This window comes from Lynx canadensis, chromosome A2 (assembly GCF_007474595.2).
Source record: "Lynx canadensis isolate LIC74 chromosome A2, mLynCan4.pri.v2, whole genome shotgun sequence".
Taxonomy (NCBI): domain Eukaryota; kingdom Metazoa; phylum Chordata; class Mammalia; order Carnivora; family Felidae; genus Lynx; species Lynx canadensis.
Window position 1 is genome coordinate 164,355,870 of NC_044304.2, and position 20,469 is coordinate 164,376,338.

The 20,469-nt window shown below is 51.5% G+C and overlaps 1 protein-coding gene across 5 annotated transcripts in view; it reads left to right on the forward strand.

The window, feature by feature from the left end:
* Positions 1–20,469, forward strand: part of ACTR3B (actin related protein 3B) — an 89,351-nt gene that overhangs the window by 52,812 nt on the left and 16,070 nt on the right. For all 5 annotated transcript variants that reach the window (XM_030308878.1, XM_030308874.1, XM_030308876.1 and 2 more), the window contains 2 exons: positions 1,278–1,451; positions 3,038–3,130. In XM_030308878.1, coding sequence (XP_030164738.1) covers positions 1,278–1,451; positions 3,038–3,130 — 267 coding nt within the window. The remainder of the gene's footprint in view (positions 1–1,277; positions 1,452–3,037; positions 3,131–20,469) is intronic.

Below are 20,469 nucleotides of genomic sequence, written 5' to 3' on the forward strand. Positions count from 1 at the left end.
TGCATAGATCGTGGCACACATCGTCCTTGCAGCCTGGGTCCAGAATTTAAGGCGAAGACTGCTGCACTCCGCCCAGCTTTATGAGGCATTTCACGCCATCGGTTAAGCCAGGGCAGATGCCGCGAGAAACGGACCGGGCTCTGAGGACAGCTCGGTGTCGCTGTCCGCAGCCCGGTGGATTTAAAGTCGTGTTGCCTGACCCCCCCTCCCTCTGTCATCAGGGAACAGGGATGTGTAGCAGATCTTGCCGTCCGTCTTAAAATTCTGCTAGGGTAGATCAAGGATGGCATTAGAATACGTTTCAGGGATTCTGAGAAACTTTGATCTTAATGTCATGGAAACACCTGCACAGGGCCTTCCGGAATCTGTGGTGAGCGCCAGCTGCGTGCCTGACGCAGCGCCCACTTGGCTCTTGCCCACAGAAAGCTTCCTTTCGGCAGCTGGTACCCAGGTGCCACCTGCTGGTGTGCTGAGGTTAGCTCTGAGGACCGATGGTCGACCCGGCAGTTCCCCGTCAGGCCTTATCAGATGCTGAGGGGACGACTGCCGTGCGCATCTCCGGTTGGCTGCCGATGCTGCCGGGTGAAGGCCGCTCGCGGTTCTCTCTTGCGGCGGCGCATAGGACCCCCGTCCCCCTATCCGCGTCTGCCTTTTTTCGGCGGCACCTGCCACCACACAACATACTGTGTCTTTGACCTCTTTGCTGCGGTCGTGGCGAACTGTGCGGCGCTCAGCCAGCGCGTGTGCTCTGGCGGCCAGGGATCCCTTGCACATCCTGTACGCCTCGGCACGCGGGAAATACTCGTCCCGGGGCCCGTGGCTGGGCCGTGTCCGACTGCACGGCAGGTCAACGACCAACAGATCGATCGTGGCAGGCGTCAGGATCAGTCTCCTGCACTCGGCGGGGGCCTGCTGGTCCAGAGGCCGACGGCAGGAGCGCCCGGGCCAGAGCCATGTGGGGGCCTCAGAGGCGTAAGGGAGGAGGAGACGGGAGACAGGACGCATAGTAGACACGTGTAGACGTGGTTCCAGACAGAACGGCAACAAAATCTGTTGGAGTGAGACTGGTTCATAGCTGAGTTGCAAAGAGAGCGGATTTACACATCCGACATAAGAGCGTAGTCGTGTCTGCGGTGAAAGGTGACCGAGTGTGAGGCCCGATGGCACGTCCACACTGGCGTCCTGCTGTGTTCAGTGCTTGGGCTCACTGGGCGTTTGCTGGAGGGACGAGACTGCGCGGTTAATGCCTCGTGACGTCTTTGTGCTCGTGTCTCCAGGAGAAATACTGTTACATTTGCCCGGACATAGTCAAGGAATTTGCCAAGTATGACGTGGATCCCCGGAAGTGGATCAAGCAGTACACGGGCATTAATGCGATCAACCAGAAGAAGTTCATTATAGACGTTGGCTACGAAAGATTCCTGGGGCCTGAAATTTTCTTTCACCCAGAGGTAAGAGGTTTGCTCCCGGAGAGTGCACAAGTGAGGTGTGCGTGGCAGGACTGACACGTCGCGTGCGTGGAGGCCGCCCCGTCTGCGTGGCTGCTGCCCTCTGCCTCCGCACAGACCTCGTGGTCGAAAAGCCGGTGACCCATTGGCCTGCAGGCGGTTGGGGAGAGCAGAGAAGGTGATGGAATTCAAAGCGAGCTCACGCTGCTGCGGAAACTAGTTTCTCTCAGGGACCAAGTGGAAGTTGCCTCTTTTTAAAAGTGGGGTGACACGTGGCCTTTCCCTCTTTCGTGACCATCCTTCCTAATCCCAGGGTTTAGCCCAGGACAGTCCATCCTGCAGGGTGGGTTAAGCTTCTGCCCGAGGGCTGGCCTTGTCCGCCGTTACGTAGTGCTTGAGAATTACACACGTCATCAGTTTAACTGTTAGTCCCAAAGAATTACTAGTTTTGCGGGAGCAGTGATTATGAGGCAGCATTTTAAGGTTTAAATGAAAGGCATTTTACTCGTATTTTGGTCTGTTTTTCTGCCTAATTCAGCTTATGTTCCCTAGGTTACAAACTGCTGCCTGTTTTGAGTTGTGTATATGACTGTTGTGTAGGGGGATGTCACACACATACGAGTTCCTACAATCTAGTCACATCGTGCTCATTCCCTCCTGCCTTTGACGACACCAACTTACAACAGCCATAAAGGTGACAGTGTCGGGTGAGCCGCTGAGCACCTGGGTCCCTGAGACTGTTGTACATTCGGGCTTTCCTTGATCCTAAAACATGCTTAAAATGCAATGTAACCGAGTTATTTATACTTCACCTTATGTAAGTTGTAGAATTAAATCTAAGGCTGTTCACTCAGCTTGCTTGTTACCGTGTTGATTGTGTCATTTTAAAGCCACCGTCATCACAGATGTACCCCTCCCCCCATCTTCTAGCCCGGTGCAGTGATCTTTCATTGACTGTGCTCTTTGTTTTTTTGTTTTTTTTTTTGTTATATCTTGGCTGATTTTTTCATACTATGAATATTCGTAAGTGTTACTATGTACTCACCGTGTCCCTTGTTCCGTATCCCACACAATCACGCGTGTGCTCCTAATGCAAAGCTGGTCTCTTTGTCAGCCTGATCACTTTCCCTCACTAAACCCACGTGTCTCGTCTCTTTTTTTTTTTTTTTTTTTTTAACGTTTATTTCTTTTTGAGACAGAGAGAGACAGAGCATATACGGGGGAGGGTCAGAGAGAGAGGGAGACACTGAGAATCCGAAACAGGCTCCAGGCTCCGAGCTGTCGGCACAGACCCCGACGTGGGTCTCGAACTCACAGACCGTGAGCTCATGACCCGAGCTGAAGTCGGACGCTCAACCGACTGAGCCACCCAGGCGCCCCATCACACGTCTCATCTCTTAAGGGGACATATGTCATCATCACTACACACAGTCACATGGGATTCATTTGACACATTGAACATTCCAAAGTGAAGTTTTTAAAGGAATGGTGAATTCTGTATTTGTTAAAGTTACTTTTTGAGAAGAGTTTTTCTTTTGTCCTGTTGACAGAAATGTATAATGTTTCTTTTACATTTGTATGAAATTTAGTTTGCCAACCCAGACTTTATGGAGTCCATCTCGGATGTCGTTGATGAAGTAATACAGAACTGCCCCATCGACGTGCGCCGCCCGCTGTATAAGGTATAAGCCGCTTGGGTAAGGTGCTTTGACCTCGTTTCAGCACACATCCCCATTTCACTCTTGTTCGATAGGCTTTGTTCAAGGCCACTGTGGCAGTAAAATATTTTTCTTAGAGGAGTGGGGATGACCTAAATGTCTGGAAATAGTCTCATTAACCAGAAATATTTAATGTGAATATTCTAGTATCTTCTTATCTGGCAAGCTGTGTTAAGTTGGACAGTCTTAACCACAGGTACTGATGGGAAGATAAAAGCGATACTTCTCCTCATGCTTTTCGTGAATTCCACTCGTCTTGTTTCATGCATATTTAGTTCAGTGTCAAATGAGGTGTTGTCGGGAGAAGGTAGAGCCTGAGACGAAACAAAGAGAAAATGCTCATGTAATATTTTCTCCAAAGTTCTGTTTTATAAGGAGTTTTGAAACTTGAAATGAGAAAAAGCTAGCCCGTGTGATTACAGGATAAAGAAATATGGCTGACAGCCATGTGCTGGGAGCAGAAGGTGGTGGTCGGGTGGCCTTCAGTGTCAGTTAGCGTCTGCCTGAGTGTGTCACCCCATCGGCTGTCTGCCTCACACTTTATCCCGCCTTCCTCAGACTCCAGTACTTCACGCGAGAGAGGAGGGAATCAGGCTCAGTACTGCATGCGAGAGAGGAGGGAATCAGGCTCAGTTGAGGGGGCTCATTGCTAAATTTTGTTTCATCGGCAGTCTTTGAAGAGAGTGAGGTAAATCAATGTCAGTTCAAATGAAAAGATGTCAGCAGTGTGTATTGTTTAGTGAGAAAGCAAGTTATAAAATTTACATATAGTATTATGTCATTTTATGTAAAAATGGAGTTCTTAGTTGCATATGAGAAAAGGATTTGAATGATTACACAATATTGGGGGTGAGGAATGGATTTTACTTTCTACTTTTTGTGTTTAAAATTATTCGAAATTTTATGGTTAACAAATTTTTTTAAGTTTATTTATTTTGAGAGAGCACACAGTGGAGGAGGGGCAGAGAGAGAGAGAATCCCAAGCAGGCTCTGTGCTATCAGCACGGAGCCCGACGCAGGGCTCAAATTCATGAACCGTGAGATCAGGACCTGAGCCAAAGTTGGACGCATAATCGACTGAGCCACCAAGGTGGCCCAACAGATGTTATCTTTATTATTTGGAAAAATTCACTATATAGACAACTTTTATGGGTAAAAACAAGTTATAATTCTATTTTTATTTGTTGCATATTCTTTATATCTCTCTCCTCCAGTAAAGTGTGCAAGAAAAGGGAAACGACAGATGGCAGTGTTGAGGGCTTCATCTTTTTATTGTTGAAATAGCACGCGGCGTTCTTCCCACTTGTTACTGTCCCCCCACACTAGCTGTGTCTTCTCGTCCGTGAAAGTGAGGAGCAGGTGTCCACTGTTTAGTCTTCATTGCACCGTAACGGGAATGCAACTCGTGTGGCAGTTACGGATCGCTCGTGATATGGGGCGAGATTTTTCTCTGCACAGTTTAGTTCACATTCGGTGGATTGAGAGGATTCTCGAAGAAGAAATGGCCTTTGGAGAGTGTGTGGACTGAGCCCCAGACATGGGAGAAGGAGGTACCTGGGCGAACTGGAGCAAATTGGTCTCAGGCTTTCTTTGGTCCTGCTTTGTGTGTCTTGTCCCAGGACAGGTTCCTTAACCTCTGTGACTTGAACTGATGAGGTTGGGCAGGGGTGACAGAAAAGATGAGACGGTCTTTCCTTTTACCACACTGACCTGCCCGGGGTCACCTGAAGGGGTTGGCCTCTTGTCTCTTCCCTTGTAGGATGCCTGGTCCTTCCCTTCTGACCAGTAATTGCACTGGGATGCCACTTCCAGGCGTGGAAGTTTTAAGTGGCTAATAACAGAGTCATCGGAGCGAAGGAGGATTAGAAGTGGGAGAGGATGTCACTTCCAAAGTGGAGGAGGGAAAACAGGTTTTGGGGGCTGGGAACGAGAGAGTCTGCAGAGGTGGCTCAGCTCCCGGCACTTTGCCTCCTCACCACTAGGGGGATCTAGCCTCCACTTCCGATGCTTTCTGGATGCTTCCAGGTGACATTCCTGTAGCCATCACAGTAGCTACACATGCAAGTCCCTGCTTACGTTTTGTCTCCTAAATTGAGTGTCCTTCTGCTGTCACCAGTAGCTGCGGGCCGGTCGGGCCTGGGAACACAGAGTGAGAGGAGGTACTGGCTAGTTTCATCGCTTCAGGGTCATCCTGGTGGGTGAGGGCCATGGGGAGAACTTCCCTTGGTGCTGGTGGCCGTGCACACCCCCACTCGCTGGGCCGCAGGCTGGAGGAGGCGAGCACAGAGCCCGGTGTCGAGGGCCGGGCCGGTGATGGGATGTGGAGGGTGCATCGTTTAATAAGTAGCCACGGCTCCTTTGTTGAGCGCTGATACGCGTTGAGAACTGGGTTAAGCATGTTCCTCACAGCCGTGGCCTGGGGCGGCTGCGGTTTCTCTCCCCACTCCGCAGACGGACCCGAGGCAGCTGCTGGCTCCAGGCAGCCCTGCTGTGTCCGGTGGGGCCCGTCACGCGCAGGCTGTTGGTCTTTCCCTCCTCACACACATCCCTGGAGGACGATGATACCCTCCTTTACAGATCAGAAGACTGAGCTCTGAGAGCAGTTCAGGGCACGTGAGGTCACCGAGCTGCTAAGTGGTGCAGTTGGGTTTGGAGTGCAGGCCGTGTCCCACATCTTGGAAAACTCATGTGTTTCATCACGTGACGCAGGATGGTCCTCCAAAGAGAAATTGCGTCCCTGACCACGTCACCTTTGGGCTTGTCGTTTCTCCCCTGTGGTCTTGGGAAGGGTTTAGTCGGCCGTGGTTGTCGCATTTGTGCCGAGTGCGTCTTGCGTTCTGTCAGCCACACGAGTTTTCCTTGGCCTCTGCAGTGTCATCGCGGCCTCACAGTTGGCTTAGGATTCGGGTAGGGTTGAGAGGGGGAGGCTCCGTGCCCTGTGGGGAAGAGAGGGACACAGATGGGACCGCACCCCCTTGTCCCTTTGTAAGATACCAGGGTGGACTAGAATATGTTACCGGAAAACTTAACCCTGATACCTATGTCTGCTCAGGGGACATGTCCGGTGGGGGTGGCAGGCCACGGGCAGCACTGTGACGCGGCCAGCTGTACCGCCAGGCACTGGGGGTGGGCGGGGCGATGGGGGGTCTGTGGGCACCAGTGCCTCTGCCACGGCCACCGTGAAAGGAACTTGTTTCTAGAACACGGGGCTCGATGGGCATTGAAGCTCCGTGTAGAGGCCTGGGGGTACCTGCCAGGCACTGGCTGTCATAGCGCTTCTCCCTCATGGGGACTTTTCTGCAAAGGGCCAGACGGTGAATGCTTGTGGCTTTTCAGGCCATTCGGTCTGTGTTGCGTTTCCTCGGTCCTGCCCCAGCAGCCGTAGGCGACGCGAGCGACTGGAGGTGCTGTGTCCTGGGAGCTGGGTCCGTTGCAGGCACCAGAGAGCCAGGAGCCCGGCCCCGACAGCGTCCCGATGGGCCCTCCGGCCTGCGTGCTTGCTTACCGGCGGCCGCTGCTGCCCTCGGGAAGCTGACTGTCGGGCCCTTTTCACTTCCGGGCTGCTCGGCCGGTGCTTGCTGAGCTTTCCCCCGCTGTCGCCCCTTGTGGGGCCGTGAAGGGCTCTCCTGGGGCTTTGTGGTTCAGATTCACCCTGTTCTTTTGGTCCCCCTCCACTGCCCCTCCTCCTCGTCAGGGTGGCCGTGGCCTTGTCACGGAGAGAGCCGCCAGCCAGCGTCTGTGTTGGGGAAGCGCGCACACGTGTGGGCTTGTAGGTTTACGAAAGTTGCCTGAAGTCTCTCAGTTGGAAGATACGCTGCGAAAACTTGAGGGGAGCACGCGGTGGCCTCGCTCCAGGGAGCTGCCGGGTCAGTGTCTGGGGCCGCGTGCGCTTCCCTCCTCTGTTGCTCCTCTGCCTCCCCGCCCGGCCGGCTCCGGCGGCCCCTGCACCTGCCCCGGCTCCAGCAGGACGGAGAGACCCGGACCCAAGTAGGAGACACGGTCCGGACCGCGGAACTCAGGACTGGGAAGGAGGTGGTGCGTGTGCCGAGCCCTGGAGGATTAGCCGCGTGGGTGCGCTGCCCCTCCGGGGTGTGGGCGCTGGGCTCCTGAGCGCGTGGCCGCCGTGCGCCGTCCCTGCAGACCCCACAGCCTCACACGGGCGGCTGTGGGACCCTGGAGACCCAGCAGGACTCTGGGTGCCCTGAGGGTCTGCCCTCGGCTTCAGGGGAGGCCGTCTTCCCCTCACCCAGCTCGCTCCTCGCGGGGCCGTCTAGACCGGCCAGGCCAGGACTGATGTTTACCAGGCCCAGCCTCGGTCACTGCCGGTGGTTTCTGGGGAGGAGGAGAGCAGGAAGAGGCTTACTTTGGGCTCTGTTGGAAGCACCTGAGACAGTGCTGGCCATTGAGCTAGCACCTTGCTCGGCTAGTAGACAAGAAAGCAGAGATGGTGGAAGAATGAGAATGATAGGTGGCTTTGACAATTTAGAGTCTTTAAAAAGGCAAAACAGTTTTTTAGACAAAAGTAGTCATAATCTAAGTTTTTATTTCGTTCTGGCCTATAGAGTAGAAGGGTAGGTATTCACATGCCTCCCTTTTTAGTTCAGCTGCTACGTTACGGAGGCGGGAGGCTGGAGGGGTGCTCGTGTGAGGGTCCAGTCTTGGTAGTCCCGTGGTTTCCCCCAAAGACCAGGTTATGACAAGGAGCAGGTGCTTCTGGAAACAAGTTTTCATCCCTGGCCACCACGCCAACACCTCCAGAGCGTTACAGTATACACATGCCTGGGTCTCTGTCCGGAGATTCTGATATAATTGGCCTGGGCATCTGGATTGTAAAAGCTTCCCAGATGATTCTAAGGCTCAGCGAAATGAGAACCACTGTTAGCAACTAGTTCTCTTCTGGATTAGTCAGTGTTTTGTGACTTTTATGCTTTACTTGAGGGCAAAGCCACTTTGAGTTGCTTTGTAGTGCAATTAAGTGTCTTCTACGTCTGAATTCTGTGTATCTGGTATCTGGGTACCTGCTAACTGCAGGACTCCATTGTCGTTCAGTTAGAGGATGTGGGTGTGTATGAGAGGTGGTTCTTGTCTTCAAGAGCTTCCAAAAGCCACAAATAATACCGAGACAATTCGAATGGAACCCCTGCAAGCTAAATGTCATTCAAGTGAGTCATGCGAATTCTGGTAATTGAGGGAAGGGGCAGATTGCATTCAATGAGAGGGGATCCTGAAAGCCTTCAGAGGTGGTGGTTGAGCAGAGTCTGAGGTTCGGCCTGTGGACATGAGCGGGGAGGCCGGCGGGGGAGGGCACGTCACAGGTAGCGGTGGGAGAGCAGGGCACGTATTTCGGAAATCTGTCTTGCGGGGCACCTGGGTGGCTCAGTCGGTTAAGCGTCTGACTTCGGCCCAGGTCATGATCTCACGGGGTTTGAGTTCGAGCCCTGTATTGGGCTTTGTGCTGATAGCGTGGAGTTGGCCTGGGATTCTCTCTCTCTCTCTCTCTCTCTCTCCCTCTCTCTGTCCCTCCCTCACTCATGGGTGCGTACGCTCACGCACTCTCCCCCCCCCCCCCCAAAATAAATAAATAAACTTAAAAAAAGAAATCTGTTTTGGGTGGATTCTCAGGTGGTATTGAAGGCAGTCAGAAACAAATCTAGGAGGGAGGGCAGGCAGGGCTAGTGACAAGATATTGTTAAACGTGCCTTAGCGGTGGGTTGGGAGCTGTTAAGAAGTCTTATTACGTTTGTCAGGCAGGTGCGAATACATCTTGAAACGGTTCAAGGAATGATTTTTCTGTAACAAACTGTTTGAATTGGGTGTACGTATTTTAATTATGGTACGGCCTTTTAAATCAGGAGGCACGTTGCAGAGTAAATGAATTATGTTTATTATATTCGTTCTTAATATTGAATCAGTTCAAATATCTTTAGTATTTGAGAGAGAGAAAAATACATATTTTAGGATACTGGTTTTTTTCCCAGCCCTTTTCAAAATAGGCCTCTTATTCAGATGAAGTCCTGATTCAAGTCTGACACGTGAACAGAGAAAAGGCAGCTGCTGTGTTTGGGGCAGGGCGGTGGGCAGAGAAGTTTCCAGAGCTCTGCTGGTTCAGCCCTGACTCTGTGCCTGTATCCCCCATAACCCTCAGCGGTGTCTCCTGCGGACGTCTCCGGAAGTGCACGGTTGTGGTGTCACCCGGGAGAGACAGCGACGCCCACCCCTGGACTTTGAGTAGCTCACTGTGACCGGAGTGGGGGAGAAATCGGTGGCGGTGTCCCCCGGACCGCGCTGAGTGCGTGTTCACCCAGCACCCGCACAAGGCCAGGCCACTGGCGACACAGATGGGCAGACCGCCATCGCGGGGTGCGGTGGGCTGTGAGGGCACAAGGGGCGCTCCCTCCGACGGGGTGCGAGGGAGGCTCCTGGTGGGCAGCGTCTGAGCCCGTGTTCTCGGCACACTTTTCTGCCGTGGTGGACACGTTCTGTATCTGTGCCCTTGGAACGTGACTGGTGCGACCGAGGAACAGCATCTAGAATTTGTTCACTTAAAATTTAAGCACAAACGGCCACGCGTGGCTGCTGGCTGCTGGGACTCCCTCTGTGTCCCGAAGGCTGGTATGGCGTCCTGGTCAGCAGGCGGGAAGGGTGTTCGGCTGGTGGACGTAGTCTGTTCACGGGGCCAGGGGAGAAGGACAGCAGGGCATTTTTGTGTCCGGAGGGCCTCCCGCATCTCGACCTGACACTGGAGGGTGGGGGCTGCGCGCGCGGGGCCCACAGGAGGGGGCGCTGCGGGCGGCTGGTACTGAGCGGGTTTGGAGGGTGGTGTGGTGGGTCTGGAGGGAGGGGCCTCGTGTGGAGTCAGCTTACCCTAAGGGCATTGACGGTTTTACGAGGGGGAGAGACACAATGCAGTTCAGGTTTTAGAAGTGCTGAAGAAGTGATGGGGCCAGAAAGGCCGCCGGCTGGGTGGGACGGCACCCAGGCTGGGGAAGCCATGGCAGACAGGGCAGAGGGCGGGTGGAGAGAGAGGAGACGGGCTCCGCGGTGTCTGATGATGTTCCGATGAGGCCGGTTTCTCGCACATCTGGGACGACGGGGATGTCATTACCAGGGTAGCAAATGCAGGAGAAGGGGAGCCCACTGAGGGGTCACAAGACGAGTTCCAGCTTCCAGTGACGTGGACTTGGATCATGGGCTGTGGAGGATCAAGAAGACCTGAGATTTTCGGGGATCATCAGTGTCACCAAGGGAGAGAGTGCCGGTGACGAGACAGGAAGGTCAGATTGTAAGGGGCGGGCAGAGGAGGAGGGCCAATGAGGCCATCAGTCAGGGTTTCCTGAGGGACAGTCAACAGGATATCCCCCCTCCATCTGTATCTGTATGTCTGTCTGTATATATCTCTATATCTGTGTCTATACCTGTCTGTGTGTCTAGACGTGTTTACATCTATCTGTATTTATATCTACGTACCTGTCTGTGTGTCTAGACGTGTTTACATCTATCTGTATTTATATCTACGTACCTATTTTTGTATATCTATATATATCTTTGTATCTATAGCTATATATGTATGCTTATATATCTATAACTATACCTCTATATCTCTATATATTTCTGTGTCTGTAATCTATATCTCTCAATATCTCTACCTCTAGATCTCTATCTAATCATCTATGTATGTATATGTCTGTATTTCCGTATGTCTATATCTCTGTGTCTGTGTATCTATATCTCTATCCCTGTATGTCTATATCTATGTCTACCTAATCATCTATCTAATCTTGCTTTAGTTCTCTATAAGATATATTGTGAAGAACCGTCCTGCTTTCAGACTGACTGCCAGGTCCGGAACCCACAGGGCAGGCCAGCAGGCTGGAAACCCAGGCAAGAGTTGACGCTGTAGCCTTAGTGACAGGCTTCCGTCCACTCCAGCAACCTCAGTGTTTGCTCTTAAGGCGGGTCTTCATCCGTGCGACTGAGGCCCACGCACGTCACCGAGGGTGCTCGTCACGTTAACCGCATCGACGAAATACCTTCACAGCGGCACTTGGGCTAGTGCTGATGAAGTCGCCAGTGCTGTAGCCAGGCCGGGCCGACTCATAAAATTAACCATCACAGAAGCGTAGAGGGAGTAGCTGAAGAAAGAAGAACGAAAACTCTGGGGGTGCCTGAGCGGCTCAGGTCATGATCTCACGGTTGGTGGGATCCAGCCCCGTGTCGGGCTGTGTGCTGCCAGTGTGCAGCCTGCTGGGGATTCCCTCTCTCTTTCTCTGTCTCTCTGTCTCTCTGTCTCTCTCTGTGCGTGCACATGTGCGTTCTCTCTCTTTCTCTCAAAAAAGAAAACCGTGGAAGGCAAGGGAAGACAGCTGTTATCAGCCTGGTCAGGTGATGCCGATGAAGGTGGAGAGGTGGCCGTCGGGCTCTCAGAGAAGAGGCTGGGAGGAGCTGGGCAGAGGCCAGATGACAGCACCCGCAGGGAATAGAGGGCCCACAAGGGGGAGAGAGGATGTGCACTCTTATGAGACGTTTGCTATTAGCTGTTTCGTCCCCCAGATCAGGCAGCTGTTTAGAGCCAACCCCAGAGAGGCACTTGGATTTTCTCGAGGACACTGGGGGGCATCCTGCAGGCCTTATTTCCATATTTCACAAACAGGCTTGTTCAGACTTTGCTGGGATTGCAGTCTCTGGGTTCCATCTGAGTCCAGAAGCTCTTGTCCCTAAAGAGGGCCAGCCTTTCAAGAGTACAGTGTATGGGTCGTTCCCAGGAGCTTCTGACGGAGTTTTCTCACCTGCGGTGAGTGGCCGGGCGGAGACTCCCCTGGGAGCATTTTACTTTGTGCTGCAGCAAACCCAATAAACCAGGAACGTGGGTTAAAGTTACACAGGATGGTGGGTAGGTGGCAGTGTATGTCTGTCAAACTGAGTTAAGATGAGATTAGAGTCTCTAGCACAGAATCTGCTAGCATGACAGAAATGGGAGTTTTTGTCATGTTTTATTTTTTATTTTATTTTATTTTATTTTATTTTATTATTTTATTTTATCTTATTTTATTTATTTATTTAATATTTTAATTAAAAAAAATTTTTTTTTTTAACGTTTATTTATTTTTGAGACAGAGAGAGACAGAGCATGAACAGGGGAGGGGCAGAGAGAGAGGGAGACACAGAATTGGAAGCAGGCTCCAGGCTCTGAGCCAACAGCCCAGAGCCCGACGCGGGGCTCGAACTCTCGGACCGCGAGATCGTGACCTGAGCTGAAGTCGGACGCTCAACCGACTGAGCCACCCAGGCGCCCCAATTTTATTATTTTTTTAAACATTCATTTTTGACAGACACAGAGCGTGAGAGGGGAGGGGCAGAGAGAGAGAGGGAGACACAGACTGTGAAGCAGGCTCCAGGCTCTGAGCTGTCAGCACAAAGCCCGATGTGGGGCTCAAACCCGTGAACCACGAGATCATGACCTGAGCCAGAGTCGGATGCTCAACCGACTGAGCCTCCCAGGAGCCCCATAACTTTGTCATTGTTAATGCCATATTAGGTATTAATTAACGGAACTTACTGGTAATACATACCGTATTTCCGTCTTTCTGACTGAGGCTTCAGGTGGCTAACCGGTTACGTGCAGTGTCACAATGGCACGTGCTGCAGTGGCCTTTCCTAGCATAAAGACAGGGCCTTTCTGTTTTTAGAGGTATTGTGTAATCGAGACTTCTATTTGACATCATGAAACAAACATTTATGCGGCCAGGTAAGGCATTATTATGACTGCTGAGGGCTCCTGAAAAATCCAGGCAACACAGTGAGCTGAATAAATGGATCGTGCGGTCACCTTGAGTGAGAGGCGTGCTGTGCAGCTAGGATTCGTGGCCATTTAGCAAGTCGAGCCTGCGTCGTGCGTACAACTTCAGTCTAGAAAATTTACACTCTGTAGATGAACAGAGATTATGATTTCCAACTTAACATGCATTTAGAAAGTTTGAAAAATACCAAAATCTTCAATAAGGAGAACAAGTCAACACAATAGGGATGCCCACTGTCACCACTGTTGTTTACCATAGTGTTGGAAATCCTAGCATCAGCAATCACACGATAAAATGAAAGAAAAGGCATCAAAATTGGCAAAGAAGTCAAACTTCCACTTTTTGCAGATGACATTATACTCTGCATGGAAAACCCAACAGACTCCACCAAAAGTCTTCTAGAACTGATACATGAATTCAGCAAAGTTGCAGGGTACAAAATCAATGTACAGAAATCGGTTGCATTTTTATATACCAATAATGAAGCAACAGAAAGAGAAATAAAGAAACTGATCTCATTTACAGTAGTACCAAGAACCATAAAATACCTAGGAATAAACCTAACCAAAGGTGTAAAAGATCTGTATGCTGAAAACTATAGAAAGCTTATGAAGGAAATTGAAGAAGATTCAAAGAAATGGAAAAACATTCCGTGCTCATGGATTGGAAGAATAAATATTGTTAAAATGTCAATACTACCCAAAGCTATCTACACATTCAGTGCCATCCCAATCAAAATTGCACCAGCATTCTTCTCGAAGCTAGAACAAGCAATCCTAAAATTTGTATGGAACCACAAAAGGCCCCGAATAGCCAAAGTAATTTTGAAGAAGAAAACCAAAGCAGGAGGCATCACAATCCCAGACTTCAGCCTCTACTACAAAGCTGTAATCATCAAGACAGTATGGTATTGGCACAAAAACAGACACATAGACCAATGGAACAGAGACTCCAGAATTGGGCCCACAAATGTACAGCCATCTAATCTTTGACAAAGCAGGAAAGAGGATCCAATGGAAAAAAGACAGCCTCTTTAACACATGGTGCTGGGAGAACTGGACAGCAACCTGCAGAAGAATGAAACTAGACCACTTTCTTACATTATACACAAAAATAAACTCAAAATGGATAAAGGACCTGGATGTGAGACAGGAAACCATTAAAACCCTAGAGGAGAAAGCAGGAAAAAACCTCTCTGACCTCGGCTGCAGCAATTTCTTACTCAACACATCTCCAAAGGCAAGGGAATTAAAAGCAAAAATGAACTATTGGGACCTCATGAAGGTAAAAAGCTTCTGCACCACAAAGGAAACAATCAGCAAAACTGAAAGGCAACTGACAGATGGGAAAAGATATTTGCAAATGACATAACGGATAAAGGACTAGTATCCAAAATCTGTAAAGGACTCACCAAACTCCACAATCGAAAAACAAATAATCCAGAAAGAATTGGGCAGAAGACACGATTAGACACTTTTCCAGAGAAGACATCTAGATGGCCAACGGGCACATGAAAAGATGCTCAACGTCACTCCTCATCAGGGAAATGCAAATCAAAACCACACTGAGATAGCACCTCACGCCGGTCAGAGTGGCTAAAATGAACAAATCGGGAGACTGTAGATGCTGGCGAGGATGTGGAGAAATGGGAACCCTCTTGCACTATTGGTGCGAATGCAAACCAGTGCAGCTGCTGTGGAAAACAGTGTGGAGGTTCCTCAAAAAATTAAAAATAGATCTACCCTATGACCCAGCAATAGCACTGCTAGGAATTTACCCAAGGGATACAGGAGTGTTGATGCATAGGGGCACTTGTATCCCAATGTTTATAGCAGGACTTTCAACAATAGCCCAATTATGGAAAGAGTGTAAATGTCCATCAACTGAGGAATGGATAAAGAACATGTGGTTTGTATATATAATGGAATACTACTTGGCAAGGAGAAAGAATGAAATCTGGCCATTTGTAGCAACGTGGATGGAACTGGAGGGTATTAATGCTAAGTGAAATAAGTTAAAGAAAGACAGATGTCATATGTTTTCACTCATACGTGGATCTTGAGAAACTTAACCGAAGACCATGGGAGAGGGGAAGGGAAAAAAAGTTACAAACAGAGAGGGAGGGAGGCAAACCATAAGAGGCTCTTAAATACAGAGAACAAACGAGGGTTGATGGGGGGTGAGGGAGAAGGGAAAATGAGTGATGGACATTGAAGAGGGCACCTGTTGGGGTGAGCACTGGGTGTTGTATGGAAACCAATGTGACAATAAATTATATTAAAAAAATAAAACGAGTCATTTCTCTGTAATCATTGCTTATCGCTTTGACTACCTTTCCTTTTTATGTCTTTGAAATGTGAATAGATAGATATATTATGCTGCCTTTATATTTTGTATCCTGTGCATAATGTTGTGAACATTTTCTTAACCTTCTTTAAAAACATTATTATTATTATTATTATTATTATTATTATTTATTTTTTTTTTTTAGAGAGAGCACGCGTGAGTGAGGGAGGGGCAGAGACAGAAGGAGAGAGAGAGAATCCCAAGCCCAGACACGGGGCTCGATCCCACAACCGTGAGATCACGACCTGAGCTGAAAGCAAGAGTCTGACACTCAATGACGGAGCCATGCCAGCGCCCCCCAAAACATTATTTTTAATGTGACCTAATGCTCCATCCTTTGTTTTTGTCAGTATCTGACTCATTTCTTGCATTAAGCTTTTGATACTTTTGTGGCTTAGGTCAGGATCTTTCTTCCCAGGACGTAGTCTGACATTCCGGGTGGTGGGTCGCCGGTGAACCTTTCTGAGCAGGCCGGTTCTGACGGGAGGGTTTGTGCTGCCTGGCGGCAGTGCCCGTCTGGGTCACCGGGTCTGGGATCGCTCCTGGATTTCCAGTTGAAATCCTGCGTGGGCCTGCAGGAGGCCCTGGTTGGGAAGGTGTCCCCAGAGCGGAGCTGACGGTGGGGGCTCCGACCCAGGACCCGTTCGTTGAGCAGTACTTACCGGCAGCTGCTATGTGCCGGTCATTGTTCTGGGCGCTGCGGGGTCAGCTGTGACCGAAACAGGAAGAAATTCCCTGCCATCATGCTGGTTACACTCTTGTGGGGCATTCGACAAAAATAAACAAACGGGTAAAATGCATACGTGCTAAGGAGGAAGGCCTGGCAATAGCTGGGGAATGAGGATTTAGTCTCCACTAGGGGGTGGGTGCCGTGGGGGCCCTGACTTGCGATTTCCATGTGTTGTGAAGTCTTTTGTTTCCTTCCCCCCAACCTTTTAGGGATGTGAAGGCGATTCTCCGCTCATAGGTTGTACCAGAAGAGTCGGTGGCCCAGTCTTGGCCCCCGGAAGGAGTTGCCAACCCCCGGTCTCAGTCAGTGGCCGCCCTGGAATTATGCAGCGCACAACCTGCCTAGCAGCCTGGGTCTTGCGAAGTGTAGGGAGGGCTTTGTCTTAGGCCCTGAGAGAGCTGAGAAGCCATCGGAGGGGTTTGGGCATGGCAGTGACACGACAAGCCATGTTGTAACTTGATGGTCATGACTGCCATGTTGGAAGCGGGGGACAGGGGTCAGGACTGAAGTCAGGAACCAGCTGGGAGGTTCCCTCGGCACCCAGCAGGACACAGTCATGGGGGTCGTGGGGAGTGGTCGGGTTTCAGCCATACTTCGGGGGTGGAGCCATCGGGGTTTTCGGAAGTAGAAGTGCAGTGTGAGAGGAAGAGCAGTGAAGGCGTGACTCAGCAACCAGAAGGAGACGCTGTCGTGAACCAGGCGGAGTGCCCGTGGCGTCATCGCCAGTCGGATCCAGGAGGGCTTCCTGCCACGTTCCTGTGGTGGTGGTGGGTTCCGTGACCTGCTGTTTCATGCGCACCTTCCAAAGACCTGCGGCTCTGGTTGCGCAGCGGTAGACAGGAGTTCCTGCCACACGTTGCAGAGCTCTCTTGATAGTTTTGAGTTTTGATAATTGTGTTTCAGCCCAATTGGTTTCCTTTGTAATCCTGCACATTTTATGCCTTTAAGAATATTATCATGGGGGCGCCTGGGTGGCTCAGTCGGTTGAGCGTACGACTCTTGGTTTCGGCTCAGGTCATGATCCCAGGGTCGTGGGATCAAACCCTGGGTTGGACCCCGAGCTGAGCGTGGAACCTGCTGGGGATTCTCCGTCTCCCTTTGCCCCTCTCCCCTGCTCACGCTCTCTCTTACTCTCTCTCCCTCTAAAGAACAAACGACACAACAACATTATTGTGGGGAGGGGTGCGTGGCTCACCGAGGTCCAGACCTCCTGCCCTAGCAGCCCCTCCCACTCTTACCTGCAGCCGCCCTCCCTGGACACCTGAGGACGCCTCCGCCTGATCGTCACTCTTGCGGTCCCCCCTCGCTATGGCGTCCAGTAACAGTCAGCCTAGAACAGGCCGTTACTTCTCAAAGCTGTCTTAAGAGGCCCTCTGCACCCCGCTTCTGTCCGCCCACCTTTCCTTTCTCCGCTCTCCTTGACAGAAGTCCTGTGCAGCTTTTCTGTGCACTTGTCCTCACCTTCTCACTTTGGTACCTCCAGACAGAACCTCACCCTCGTGGCTTTCCCCGTGCTGACCCTGTGCAGGGGGCGGGGGGCTGGGGTCCTGGACCCTCCCCTTCTGTGGCCCTCCCCCTTCTGCCTCTCCACCCACTGCTTCTTGTGCGGGGTAGGATGGGGGGGGTCCTGGACCCTCCCCTTCTGTGGCCCACCCCCTTCTGCCTCGCCACCTACTGCTTCCTGTGCAGGGTAGGATGGGGGGGGGGGTCCTGGACCCTCCCCTTCTGTGGCCCACCCCCTTCTGCCTCGCCACCTACTGCTTCCTGTGCAGGGTAGGATGGGGGGGGGGTCCTGGACCCTCCCCTTCTGTGGCCCACCCCCTTCTGCCTCGCCACCTACTGCTTCCTGTGCAGGGTAGGATGGGGGGCTGGGGTCCTGGACCCTCCCCTTCTGTGGCCCTCCCCCTTCTGCCTCTCCACCCACTGCTTCCTGTGCGGGGTAGGATGGGAGGGGTCCTGGACCCTCCCCTTCTGTGGCCCACCCCCTTCTGCCTCGCCACCTACTGCTTCCTGTGCAGGGTAGGATGGGGGGGGTCCTGGACCCTCCCCTTCTGTGGCCCACCCCCTTCTGCCTCGCCACCCACTGCTTCCTGTGCGGGGTAGAATGGGGGGCGGTCCTGGACCCTCCCCTTCTGTGTCTGTCAGCTGCCTTCGTCACTGCTTATTCTCCGATGACTCCACGCTCGGTGCCTGCATCCCAGACCAGGTCCTCTCCCATGTCCACGGGCGTCTGGCAGACCCTCGGACTCCAGGTGCCCTGAGCAGAGCGCCCCATCTGGCCCCGCAGACCTGTTTCACCATAGTTAGCGGCAGCTCCAGCCTTTCAGTTAGTTTTTAGGCCAGAAACTCTGGAAATCGGCTTCTTGGTTCCTTTTTTCTCTCAACTGCACATTCACCCCGTCATCAGGTTCTGCTGGTTTTGTTCTCAAAAGGTGCGTGGAAGCGTCTCTCACTGCCGCGTCCGCTGCTGCCCCAGGTCAAGCCACCGTCGTTTCTCGCCAGTGCAACTAGAATAGTATCCTTAACTGGTCTCCCTTCTGACTTCAGTGTCAACGCAGTGGCCAGAGTGATACTGTTGACATCTCAGATCAGGCCCTGCGAGAAAAACCCTCCAGAGCCTTCCCAGCTCACTCGGGGTCCAAGCTGCTGGCCCTGGAAGGGCTGCACGGCTCCAGGTGACCTGGCCCGTTAATTTAGGAGCTCACATCACGCTCCTCCTGTCTGCCTTGCCTCACTCTGGACTCCTCCTTTCCTTCCTTGCTGTTTCACAAACACGCCAAGCACATTTCTACCACAGGGCCTTTGTACCTGCTGCCCCTTCAGCCTGGGAAATTCTTGCAGGTTATCTACTTGACTCACTTCTTTGGTGCCTTCAAGTCCTCTCTTAAATGGTCTCTTCTAACGAGACTTCCTGACTGGCCTGCTAAAAATCACGTCTCCGCCCTGTCCCTTAAACGTCCTTGCCTTGTGTGTCCTGTGCACCACCTCCCTCTGCCGTGCCTGTTACTTTCCTCCGTGTGTATGGCCGGTGTCTTCTCCGTTTTGACCTGTCAGGTTCAGCACTGACCACGGCGGGCTCTCAGTAAATGTTGCCGGGCGAATGCACAAGAGTACATCGAGCTTGGGGAGCTCCGAGGCAGGGAAGGGGGTGCTGCCGGACCCGGAGGGAGGCGCGTTGAGGTTCTGGCACAGGTCCCGCTGTGTGGAGGCAGGGAAGATCACAGAGCTGCGGAGGCCGTGTGGGCGTGACCACGAGGAGGCAGGGCAGACACTGGGGTGAGATCAGAGGGGTTTGGTGTGCACTCCTAAGGAGTTTAGGCTCAATTAAGACCAAATCTAGAGTCTTAGTGAAAAAAGTACTCAGAGAAGTAGGCTCAGTAAATATTTAACTGTTAAAGGAAACATTAAGTTCAAAATCGTATTTGTGGCTCAGTCAGTTGAGCGTCCGGCTTCGGCTCAGGTCATGATCTCACGGTTCATGGGTTCGAGCCCCGCGTTGGGCTCTGTGCTGGCAGCTCGGAACCTGGAACCTGCTTCGGATTCTGTGTCTCCCTCTCGCTCTGCCCCTCCCCTGCTCGCACTCTGTCTCTGTCTCCCTCTCAAAAATAAATAAACATTAAAAAAACGCTTATACAAATTCAAAATTGTATTTTAAGAGGTCCTGTTGACTGCTTTACAGTGAGAGTAGTGGTCTACACTGTTTCTTTTGTAACTTCGAATACAGTATTAGATAATTAGGGCACATTAAGATGCTTTCTCTGTGTTTGGTGCTCGGCTGTGAGCCTTCTGTCCCTGCTCGTGTGTTATGATAATTTGTTCCATGGGTCTGTTTCTTTTCTATAAGGGGTTTGACTTTAGAATATTAAAGTTTTATTACTTTTGGTGCCCTTAGAACACCGTTTACTCACTCTTCCAAGTGGGAATTGGTTACAGATCCTTGAGGTAAATGTTGGTGTTTCTGAGGCACAGATTCATTGTAATGGGTGCTGTTGCTTCACTCTGAAATGAGATGGCGAGAATATATTTATCGGTCATTTCAGTGATTTCTCTTTTTCTGTCTGTTTTTCTCTCGCTCTGAAAGCGAAAGAAGCACTAAACCAAACAGATGATGCCTGTGAGCGAGACATAAATGTCAGGATGGCTCTCTGGGCACTCACTTGGGTTGAAAATAGTAAGTCTGGGTAACACTGTACCTCTCTCGTAACGCCAGTTAGGAGACGGGTCCTGTTTGCACCCGGCCGGCTGGTGGCTCCCCGCCTCCCCTGGCCAGCATCTCGCGTCTGGCCTGTCGTCAGGAGTCCTGCCCGACACGTGTCGGGAGCCATTTCTCAGAGCAGAGTGGGTGACATGTCGGCAAGAAGGATGCGGTCCCGCGGAGGAATGGTGTGGCACGGGGGGCCTGGCCGAGGGGCCGAGGACCAGCCTTGCGG